Raw genomic sequence first — 12,316 nt, forward strand, 5'->3', positions numbered from 1 at the left:
TCCCGCGACAGGGTAAAAGCAGAGCACAGAGCCGGGCAGGGCGAGAGTCTCCCGGAGCAGCATCATGTCTCTGTACCGCAACTCAGCCTGGTTCCTGAAGGGAGTGACCGAGTTCACCAGGTAGGGCGTGTGCGTGTGTGTGTGTGTGTGTGTGTGTGTGTGTGTGTGTGTGTGTGTGTGTGTGTGTGTGTGTGTGTGTGTGTGTGTGTGTGTGTGTGTCACAACCTCTATGCAAAATAATACTCTAATATTAGAAGGATGACTATATGATAAATTCCTGTGAACACATCAGAGTGGTTCAAGGCATTCTAACATCACTCCATAACTTACTTAGTCTTTATAATATAGTAGCTGCAAGGTTTTATTTTAAATGTTTAAATCTGGCTTGATTTAAGTGATAATAAGAAAGTACACCTTAAAAAAGAGGGAAAACCTATTAAGTGATTATTAAACTTGAGTGAAATGAAACTGACTTTAAATTGGTTAATAAAACTGCAAAAGTACAAGCTTTAAAAGGTTTGATATAATAGTGTTAAGTTTGAAACATCCATTAGATTTGTGCTGTTCAATACTTATACAGTCCACTTTCATCTTGCATTGGCCAGACCAGCAAAATAGTGCCACAATAACCTTTAAATTTAAACTTTTTCTTGGTTGGGATGCAGAGTATATGTGATGAAAATGTCTACATTCTCACAGAATTAAACAATTACTATGGAAAATAACTACAATCTCAACATGAAGCCAATTTTTAATGAAATCTTCTGGTGCAAAATACAGTGGAATGTCCAAACAATAGCTGCTGCATTATGTATGTTTTTACAAAATAACCCTGACAGAATGGCTTTGAGGCTAGTAAACGAGGAAGTAATCTTTCACCAATTCCTTGTTGCTTTTAATAGTGCTCGACTTCTGCAGCCTCTCTCTTTGATGCTAATACCGCTTTACAACAATAAAATAATGTTTCACAGCTGTATTGCTGATCTCTTGGCTCGAGCCTCAGCACGGTTATGTGTCTGCTACTCTTAATAAAACACTCATTCACTATGTACAAATCAGAATGAATGGTTTATTTGATTTTAAATGATTGAAATTCTGTTTTATGTTTAATTCTACGCTAAGAAAGATCATCTTGTGGGCTGAATTTTGACCCCTGGCCCACATGATTGACGAAACTATTGCTTAGATTATTAAAACCTGAATGAATGAAAATGTGCAAATTCTACAGCCTTCAGGTGGTAATTGATCTTTAAAAGAACATCCGTCAACTCCAAAACATCCAAATCTAAAGGTCTGTGGACCAACCAACAGATTATGATGAATCAGCACAAGGCATGAAGGCCCATAAATTGTTAATCTAACCCCGACACGGCTCCATGTGGCCCCATGTGATCCATCGCAGCCCGACGTGGCCTTTCCTCATCGGCTCAACAGCGAGCCAAGTGTGGTTGAAGAGCTGCTTTTGTCATTGTTTCCCTTCTGCCCCTTTGTTCTGTGTTATCTTTTGCCCCACAGAGCTGCCGGGCAGCCCGCTCTGACCCTGCGCTAATGGCTCTCTGCATGACACCGCCAAACAGAGCTCGCATTTAACCTCACTGCCCGGCTCCTTAATTAGCCCCCCCACAAGCTCCCCTCCCCTCCACCAGCCGGCCTCAACAATGGCTTCAAGGACAAAGGGGGGCATTGAGGTCCTTGCGGCTACACACACACACACACACACACACAAACTGACACGTTGTTGTGAGCAGCAGGCCTCTTCATCAGAAACAATGCCAGGCACACTCTCGCCTTCATTGCATCTGTACAGTAAAGCTGGGAGGAGCTGAGAGCTGTACAGTAAGCAGACTGACTTCAAGCCCTGACCCATTCTGACCCCCCCTACCATCACCAACACACACACATACACACACACACACACTCCTGCTGTCTTTGCAGGAATGCTCACCTGTCGGCTGCCAAGCGGTTCGTGGAGAAGGACCTGGAGGTGTCGGTGGCTGGACGCACCTTCATGATCACAGGAGCCAACAGCGGCATTGGGAGAGCCACCGCCATGGCCATAGCAAAGAAAGGTACCGGAACGACTGAGCAGTTCGTCTGCGCGTCGTCCCAGATCATTATTAACAAAGAAAAACTGGAAAGACTGTGCACATGACCATTCTTTGAGGCATTTTGTGAAGATTTCCAGTGTGTATAAGAATAAGACTGAAGAAATAAAATATTACAATGAATATTCAAACAAAAAAAACTAAGAACCTTGCTGGTTTTTGGCAATAGCGTCAGGAAATAAAACCACAATTCAGTTGTGTAGGTCACTTCTTTGTTGGGTGAAAGACAAAAAACTCTGGTTCGCAGGGTGTATTCTCATCGGAAGCAGCATTCATTTCTGCAGCAGTTGTCGCTACCGTGACTTTTCTGTTGGATTGGAGCAAACAAGCTTTTACTTCTGCAGTCTTTTACCCTGCATGTGTTCGAAAGTTGATCCTCACAGTTTGGTTTGGGATTCTGGGTGACAAGTTTCCGAATAATACGATGTGATACACCAGTAAATATTTGGTTCTATACAAGAAGCATCTGCTGTTGTGAACTATGCTCTGACAAATAAAGATCATCTTAGAAGTAATACTCGTTGAGATCATTCGTAGTAAACCACAAAGTACACTGCTGCTTTCTCAAACAATCACTTTATGATTAAAGTTTGCCAAAAAAAAAGTACATTGAAATTCAATTTTACAGAATAATTTCATTAATAAGTTGGACTGTTGGTGAAAACCTCCAGCATACACCCGCATAATATGAGAACATCATAACTACAGTGCAGTACGGAGGCGGGACCATCAAGGTTTGGGGCTGCTTTAGAGGGAAACTTCAACTTTAAGCTGGATAATAAGCCTAAACATGAAAGCAAATCAACAATATGATAATTTTCAAAGGAAGAAAAAAAAAAGAAACCCATTTGAAGTAATCCAATTCTAAACCCAGTTCTAAAGCAGTGGGTCGGTGTTTGATTCCTACATTTAATAAAAGACATAACATATGGGAATTCGGTGTCTAGAATTTAGTTCAAAACATTGTGCATCAATTTATGAAGGCCAGCACAGACATTTCAGAGATACTCATTCATTTTCTGGCACCTGTACGACTTGATCCATCAATTTTCTGTATCACCTTGTCAAACTCAGGGAGGAGGTGAGCTGGAGACATTCCCAGCAGACGATCAGTCCATCACAGGGCAAAAACACAGAGAGACCGATTAACACTCACCTTTACACCTACAGGAAATTTAGCGTCCACAACTCGCCTCACAGCTTCACTGTGTAGAACAACATAGCTTAATTAAAATAAACAGAAATGGGAAGTTGATGTAAGCCAACTACACCAGAGGCGAGAGACTGGACCATTACCACTGCTGCATTTTGATTCCATGTTAGAGTTTGTGTAACAAAAGTTTTTCCCTTTAGCTTCATGATATTGTGTCCTCAATAGCATTTGTAGCTTCATTCATCTCTTTGTCAGCACCTTTTCACTCTCTCACTGCTTGTGTAGCCTCAGCCACTGTACCAATGGAAGGAGCTGCCTCAGTCCCTCCATTGGGAGCAGTTTGGAATTCAAAGTCTTGCTCAAGGACACTTCCACATTTGGAGAGAGGGAGATGGAGAATGAAACCAGCAACCTTCTGACTCCACTAAACCGGCTGCAGCCTCCCATAGAAAAACGAATACACCTGGCACCTCTGGGACTGTGAACAATTGCAAACAGAATACTTACATTGGCTTATGGGGTAGAATAAGACAAATGTAGTGGGTCTTACTAAACATGATCTCTTCTTTCCAGTTTTCTCCTGCTTAGTCCACATGAGATCATGGTGAAAATATGGAAAGCAAAGAAGAATGTGTTTTTGAAACTAGTTTCATAAACATCAATCTAGTTTTTTTTCCTGATCACATGCATAAGTAGAAATAAGTTGGAAGAAAGCTGATATGACACGAACCAAACTCAAACTTGATTTATAATGTGTGCAGGCGGCATCTTGCGTATATTCTGTCCTATTCATTTTTGCTGCCGTTGTGTTCAGATACTGATTTCCCGCTGCTGACTCAGTGATGTTTGTCTCAGGTGGAACGATCCACATGGTGTGCAGGAACAAGGACAAGGCCGAGGAAGTGAGGGCTGACATTGTCAAGGAGTCGGGAAACAAGGTACAGAGTGACTCACAGTGAAAACCCAAACACAGACAACCTTTGAATGGAGTCTAGACTTGACATCACTCGGTATTTTCAATACTTGATGTCATTACAGGAGATTTATGTCCACATTTTGGACCTGTCAGAGACCAAGAAAGTGTGGGAGTTTGCCGAAGGCTTCAAGAGGAAGTTTAAAGCACTCAATGTGCTGGTGAGCCACATCTGCTTCATTTCTCTTCCTCCATTAAATGCCTTGGTTCTTTCAGCAAGCAGATATAAAGGGATGAAACAGGCCTCACATTTAACTGCCATATTTGATTTTCAATCAAATGGGTGCAGATCAATAATGCAGGTGCCATCATGAGTCAGAGAGACGTGAATGCCGAGGGGCTTGAGAAGAGTTTCGCCACCAACGTCCTGGGTGAGTCAAAGGGTTGGGAAAGGTGACCGATAGAAAGAAAAGTCAAAGATAACCATGAGGTTAATTTCCAATTCACCTTTAGGGGCCTACATTCTCACCAAGAGTCTCATTCCCCTGCTGGAGAAAAGCACAGATCCCAGAGTGGTGAGTCTGGCACCTTGGATTGATTGAATCAATCAAAGACTCAGTCAAGAAGTACATAGTGAATAAATGAGTCGAACGACAATGGGTTGCAGTTCTTTCACGCCGCTTCTCCTGCAGATCACCGTGTCATCTGGAGGGATGTTAGTACAGAAGCTGCGGACAGGAAACCTGCAGTCTGAGAGAGGTCGCTACGACGGCACTTTGGTCTACGCCCAGCACAAGGTGGAGTAAGAACTCACCCTGAGACCGAATGTCACAACCAATCAGTTTGTGATCTGATTGTAAAAGAAACTGATCATACAGGTTTGAAATGAGGGACGTCTGATTGAAATTAGGAAAACAAGCAAGGATCTTTGTGTTCTGTTGGACAGTATTGGTGCTCGAGTAAACAACACAACCACTTTGCATCAAAAGCTGTATGCCACATGGGATGACATATAGCCGTGTGTTCTTACATAACCTGACAATATGAATTCTTTCTTAAAGATTTAGAATCCCATACAGAAAGAAAGAAGAAGACATACTTTATTAATCCTCTTGGGGAAATTATTACATTTTATATCAGTGGACAGGATCGGTCTGATATCGTCCGGAGTGACACATTGGACTTTGGTTATGTTTGAGCTGAATAAAAATGTGTCAAGAAACAATGAATGGCCAATTGAACGGTTTGCATTTGAAACAATTAAAATGACCTCACATCTGTATGAACGAAAATACAGAAAGTTACTGGAAGGAAAAGATCCGGATGTCATTGAGAGAGGTTAGGTGAAAGTCATTAGTGGGGTCAAAAGAGAAATATAGCAGTGTCATCTGCATAAAGGTGGAAATTAATATTGTGACTGTGTCCAAGAGGTGTATACAGAAAAAAAGCATAGGACCCAGGTCTTAGCCCTGAGGTACACCACACCTTAAGAAGTCTACAGAAGAGCAGCAGTCACCAAAAGTGACCCTCTCTTGGAGATTGAGGGTACAGTTTCTGTGTTTAAAGGATCCTAATAATGTTTAGGCTCCAGAACGTCCATTTTACATATACTTTTTTCCCAAACCAGACCCCGGGGGAGCTTGTCCTGCAGACTTTAAATGTTTCGCTGCTCCAACACCCCTCATTCAAAAAAATAGGTTATACAAAGCCATTCATTTGAATCAGGTGTGCAGGAGCAAGAAACACTAATGTGGAGTATCAACTTAAAATGGCACAGCTTTTATATTTTGGCAGTTTATTTTTCTTGTGTGGGTTTGTTTGGCTTCACTGCAATGTCACCCCGCGCGTTCATACACGTGTGTTTCAGAGGCAGCAGGTCGCGATGACAGAGCAGCTGGCAAAGACTCACAACAACATCCACTTCTCGGTCATGCATCCCGGCTGGGTGGACACTCCAGGTAACGCCTGCCTCCACACACTGGATTACAAAACCTTGACGCTGATTTGTAAGTGTTGGTAAATTGCATCTGTTTTCTGATTTCTGTTTGTTTTTCCCACTACAGCCGTGGCCAACGCCATGCCAGACTTCCACCGGTCCATGAGGGACAGCCTGCGGACTCCGGAGCAGGGCGCCGACACAGTGGTGTGGCTCGCCGTCTCCGAGGCCGCCGGCGCAAACCCTAGTGGGCGCTTCTATCAGGGTATGGAGTTAATTCAAAAAACATTGACAGAAATCTGCCAGTAGGATGAAGATTCTAGGTTTAGCTTTAATGGTTAATGTCCTCGAAATTAAAGACGAGTACGGTAAATCAATTAGGCTCATCCGAGCCGAGTTAAGTACTTTGAGGCCCTTGATTTTTCACAAGTGTGCTTTTTGTACATCGTTTATGAAATTAACCAATCAGATTGTTATCCATCTCTCACTTTAGGTGTTTGTTTTTACTCAAGTGAAAACTTGGTCTTTAAGTTTTTGTAAGCATCGACTTACTTTTAAAAGGTAAATCTCAAAAATGAGAATTCAATGAAAAAAAAACGTTTTCCCCATAATTTTTCAAACAATGAAACTTCCATACAGTGTTTTAGATATGTTAAACATAAAATGATTTCCAAACCTTTTTTGAATTAATCTTTAGAAATTGTCATGAAAATCAAAAATGCAGTATACTTAAAATATAATATTCTTATATTTTACTCTTTTTTGGACAACAGAATCATGAACAAATCTTAAATCCTACACACATTTTTAGTTTTCTTTATAGATAAATTATATAATTTTTCAATTAGATTTCAATATTTGAGAATACTTGTGCACTTCTTAGCACTCAGATATAGAGTAAATGCTCTTTTTTGATGAATGTAAAACTAAAAATTTTAATTATTTGAATAGATTTGCCAAACAAAAGAGACAGTGACTCAAGATACCTGCTTTGTAACAAATAAAGTCTTTCAGGTATCATCGACTGTTAGAGCCAAACTGATCTGGTTTTCTTATTGGAGATTAATAAAAAACAAAAACATTATGGCCAATTCCAGCATAGATTTGCACATTTTTCCAGTAATAGTGCAAATTAATGTCTGCTGTCAAAATATCAGCAAAACACAACAAAATTCCCTTAATACTTGGATTTAGTTGGAGGATTATAGACTTGTTTTTCATTTAAGATTATGACCACTGCGCATAAAATCTACTAATCAGACAATGCATGTAGCACTGCACTATGAGCTCAAAATTACGGATCAACAAGAAACGTTTTTCATAAATTTGCAATAATAATAATATTATATATTTACATATACAGAATGTTATGAGAAAATGTGCCTCAAAATGTATTTTAAAAAAACCATCGTATTTATCACAATAAGAAGAACAACGCTGGCCGAATTAAGAGTTTGTGACTGGATGAGTGTGTCTGGGGGTTTGGCTCGCGGCCACTGCAGCTGGTGGCTGCATTTGGTGCCAGATACTGCCAGAGTGTACAGAGTCCCTGTCAATACACACACATGCACGCACGCACGCCCGCGCACACGCACACACACGCACGCACGCACGCACGCACGCACGCACGCACGCACGCACGCACGCACGCCTGCAAGTGGCCTTGAAGAAGGAGACTGTGACCTGATTGGACGAGCAACCTCCAACAGACACACACACTATCCCTGATTTCCAGGTTCTCCTCCATTTAGCTCTAGTTTGCCATTAAATCAAGTTGGGTGTTACAAGAACACAGATTTACGAAGAAATGTAGATTATAGTACAATAAATGTACGAGAGTAGTTGTTTAGAAGTCTAATTTAGCCCGGTGATGAATGGGTCTGTGAAACAGCAGGAATGGGTAACTTTGACTTTGGTGAAGTCCATAAAAATCTCATCCTTTCTATCAGAGCGGACTAATTAGAACAGGTAACTGAATGATATTTCACCATTGAAGCTATTTACGTATGTTACAGCTATTCAGTTAATGCATTAGTTTTACAATATTTAAAGAATAATTAACATTGGGCTCAAATGTGAGTAATTTAAAGTGTTTGCCCAACAGGATACATTTCTCTTTGTTTGGGCTCTTATATTAGTTGTGCTCTCGTCATGCACAGACTGAAATAGCTTTTTTCAGGGATTGATTAAAAAAGCAGGTGTATGGCTCACAGCAGCTGTCTATAGTGAAGTAGTTATTCAGTTTACTGAGGCCACCCACACTTTTTAATTCAAGTGTTCATGTGCTGCCATGAAAACCGTGGGATTCAAAACAATGCAGATTATTTGGAGAGTATTTTACTGTTAAAACAGTATAACAAAAGCCACAAATAGCCTATTCATTTGTGAAGCAGCCCAGATTCAATTTTGAACTTCAACAAGGTTTATAGAGTGATTTAATTTAACGGTCTAATTTTTTTCCATCACAATTAAGAAAAAATATAAATTGCTGGAGAGATTGATGTAAGGAGATCTACTATTTAGCGGCTATAGGTCTTTTAACTATAGGTAAAAGACCTATAGGTTTTATACCATGGTTTTATGTCCGCACAAGATGTTGAGCGTTTGAGGGAGATTCCTACCGTCACTGTGCAGATGTGACTAAAATATACATTTGTCTTTGCATTTTGCGATATATTGAATTATGACTCATGCATAGCCAGACTTTGCTCATAACCATTTGTAAATCTTCTTTAGGGACATATTAGAAACCAATAGGAGTCTTGTGAAAATCAAACGGTCGGTTTAGAATGCGGTAATCTACGAAGGAAGACCAAACATCTGGAACAGTAGAGAAAAGGGACCAAGAATAGGTTCAGCGTTTAGATTTATAACGGACTCGCTGTTTACAGACCAGTATTAAACTGTGCGCATCTTGACATCGTGAAGAAATGGTTGGGTATTTCTTGAAAAGTGCCTCTTTTTTGTGTTTACAGACAGAAAGATGGTGTCCACTCACCTGCCGCTGGCCTGGACCCACAGCTCCCCTCTGGAGGAGCAGAAGCTGATGTCCTTGTTGGAGGACTTGGCCAAGACATTCCAGCCGCACTGAGCCGGACGCGGACGCCAAGACGCCCACTAACCATCTCATACTGACCGAGGCTGGAGACTCCTGCAGCTCAAAGTGGGATGAATGTGAAGACGGAACACATCTAGGGAGGAGGGCAAAAAAAACAAACAAAACAACAAACAGCCTTCCAACGCCTGATTAAACTCCCCCTCAAACCGAGGGATTCCTTAACGCTTCCCAGCTATCGTTTATAATTCCTGAGCTCAATCCTCACAAACTTATTGTGTGACGGTGATGCTGCCTGTAAGTGAGAGAAAGACCCCACGTAAAACACACACATACATACACACACACACATACAACGTGGCGCTGTGTGCTACTGTGACTTTATCAAAGCCGTCAATCAGATGGGAATCTGACCAGACCAAAGTCACTCACACCATCTGTGCGTGGGTTCAGCGTCGGGCTTTTGTGTTTGGGTCACTTACAAACTGTTGGTACTTTAACTCTCGTGGCAGTAACCTGTGTGTTAGCCGTGTTGTAACGTCACTGCTGTTCTGTACAGACTGAACCCCGACTGGAGGCAGCGTTTCTCACCAATACGGCAGCATCACTTGACATGTTCAATGGAATCTTTCTGTATTCCCGCCTCTTCATATCTGCCCAGCACCTTAAAGAAAGCTTCGTACTCGTCTTTTCTTGTAAATGCTTGAATAAAGAAAATTACTGATCGTTCCATGTGTCGTCATCAAATCCCTCAAGAAGGCAAAGAAACCCAGTCGGTTAAACATATCAAATATCTTTATTGAGCGTCAGGTTTTCTTTTCTCCCTCTGCTTTGAGGAAAAACAGGGGGAGTGGAGTCAGTACTGTATCGTCAACAAAAGTACTTTAAAAATACAGTTATTTGGAGATGTACATGGACGTCCTGTGGGGAAATGCGAGTCGTCTTTTACAAGCAAAAAAATTAAGTCAAAGAAGGATAAAACGGTTTTGCAGAGTTGGAGATTACAGGCAGTGGTGTTGTTCAATGAGTTCTCTTTTACATATCGACGTGGCCTCTTCCATCCATTCTAGTGTTTGATGATCAGAAAGACAAGTAAATTGACTTGTGCAACAACAAAACCAAGAGGAAGTGAGCCGTTCACGGGGGGGAAACCAGCAGCCTATCTGACGGATCTGCGTCATTAGCCGCTTCGGCTAATCCGGCAATCGATCACGGCCTTTAACAGCCCGTCACATCTGCCTGTTACCGGGACTCGATAAGGAGCAATGACTGGAAACCAAAACAAGGAAGACAGCGTGAGACTCTTGATTGTACAGTAGCATTGCCGTGCACCCTGACGACGCATAGTGATTTTTTATCTTTTTTATTTCTTTTTTTTAATCATACTTGGGGGAAGGCTGACCGATTGATTCACGGGGACTTTGAAGATGTGTGAATCAAAAAAATAATGAAAGTGAAAATATAATTTCCACTCATATGAGCAACTCAACAGCATATTACTGTCCAACCTCCTGGTTCTTCTATTCTTCGAAGAAATGTTGCTGATATTTTCAGTTTACAGTTTTGAAGATTAGCTTGACTCAAATCAACATTTTTGTCTACTATTGTGACACCATCTCATGCCACAAGAGGGTGTACTGAGTCACTGGGGCAGTTTGTAGGTTTTTAACCCAACAAGAAGAAAAAAAAAGATGTAGCAGTGACTTAATTTGTTGTGTACTACACTCAGGATCTAATCTTGATATCACAGTGACTCAGCACTGCCACCTGATGGAAAATTGTCAAATTATAAAATACATCAGAAAGGGAGAATTGACTGTTTCAAGCACATGATGAACTGAGGAGCTATATTTAAACATTATGAGGTAAATAAGGATATTTTATATAAGCAAATTATGTAAATCTACTTTTGTTAAGCTCCACAATGTAAAACAAAAACAATTCCTTCACTTCTTAAAATCCTTACATTTTGCACAATTTTACTGCTTGTACCTTCAAACGACATGCATCGTTTTCAGTTACTGGGCTGCTTTTTGATTACAGTCCCACTTTAACACATTTATATTATTTGTATATTATTTTTCATGTGATAGTAAGTCACTGTTGTGCACCGAACATCTTTGGTTGCATCTGAAGACTCATAATAAAAAATTAATGCATGTAGATTTAATCAAATCCTTTTTTTCTGTTTACATATAAGGCATATGGAATCTCTCAAAACTCTCGGAAATGTGATTTAAAAAACAAAACAAAACAGAAAATGAGTGTAAATTAGTGTGATAGTTCAGTCCAACCCCAAGTATGAACTAGGTCACATGATCACAGAGATCGATTGCGAGTTTGCATGTGCTTCAGATAAATAGCATTTCATGTGTTGTTGTTTGTCAGTTTGAGCAAATAAAGGACCATATACGGTGACAATCGATAAATACTTTACTACAAATATAAATACACACTACATGATCCAAAAACGGGAATGTGACTACATTTTGAAACGAGGAATTCTCATGTTATGATGCTTTTTTTCCCCTCCTTCTCCCCTCCACCTACGGTAAGGCAAGCGTTAGTCTAATGTTTAACAATGTTAGCCGCTATTTACAAAGACGCTACATGGAAGTCAGCTGTTATCCCTCCCACTTGTGGAGTGACAGGCCTTTGACTGGGAAGCGGGAAAGTTACGACTTCCGGGAAGCGGGGAAAAGTTCGGACTTCTGCGAAGTCGGAATCTTACGACTTCAGAAAAGTGGTAGTTCTGACATAGGAGTGGAAGACAAAGAAATTCGTCAAACTGGGAATGTGGGAAATTTCAGAAGAAATGGTTTCAATATGCAAAAACAGAAACATTTTCAGATAATTTATTCTTTTAGTCTGTGTTAACTTTCTTACTAATTAACATGTTCAAATCCATGGGATGGACTTGTTGGGATTTTCTTGTCATGGGAACACTTCTAACATCAAAGTGGGAACCTCTCAACTGTTAATGTTCCGAGTTCCCAGATAAATGAACGCAAAGTAAAAAAAAAAAAAAAGAATGACACAAACATGCTGTGATGATCAGTGCAGAGTTGACGGCGTGAAGACACCATTGACGTGTGTGTGTGTGTGTGTGTACAGACTTCTCTGACAAAGACGAGTGTTGGAACGTGGATGAGAA

At 40.7% G+C, this 12,316-nt stretch overlaps 1 protein-coding gene across 1 annotated transcript; it reads left to right on the top strand.

Annotated features, from left to right (window-relative positions):
- Window positions 1-58: 58 nt before the first annotated feature.
- On the top strand, window positions 59-9,198 carry dhrs12la (dehydrogenase/reductase 12-like a; the record flags this gene model as incomplete). The annotated part of the gene is made up of 10 exons (XM_080514188.1): window positions 59-120; window positions 1,936-2,069; window positions 4,114-4,196; window positions 4,297-4,392; window positions 4,521-4,602; window positions 4,685-4,746; window positions 4,864-4,968; window positions 6,039-6,129; window positions 6,235-6,372; window positions 9,083-9,198. Exons 1-10 carry the CDS (start codon window positions 65-67, stop codon window positions 9,196-9,198), a joined length of 963 nt encoding a protein of 320 aa, XP_080370314.1. The 5' UTR covers window positions 59-64.
- Window positions 9,199-12,316: the final 3,118 nt, after the last annotated feature.

This window comes from Blennius ocellaris (assembly GCF_963422515.1).
Source record: "Blennius ocellaris genome assembly, chromosome: 2".
NCBI lineage: Eukaryota > Metazoa > Chordata > Actinopteri > Blenniiformes > Blenniidae > Blennius > Blennius ocellaris.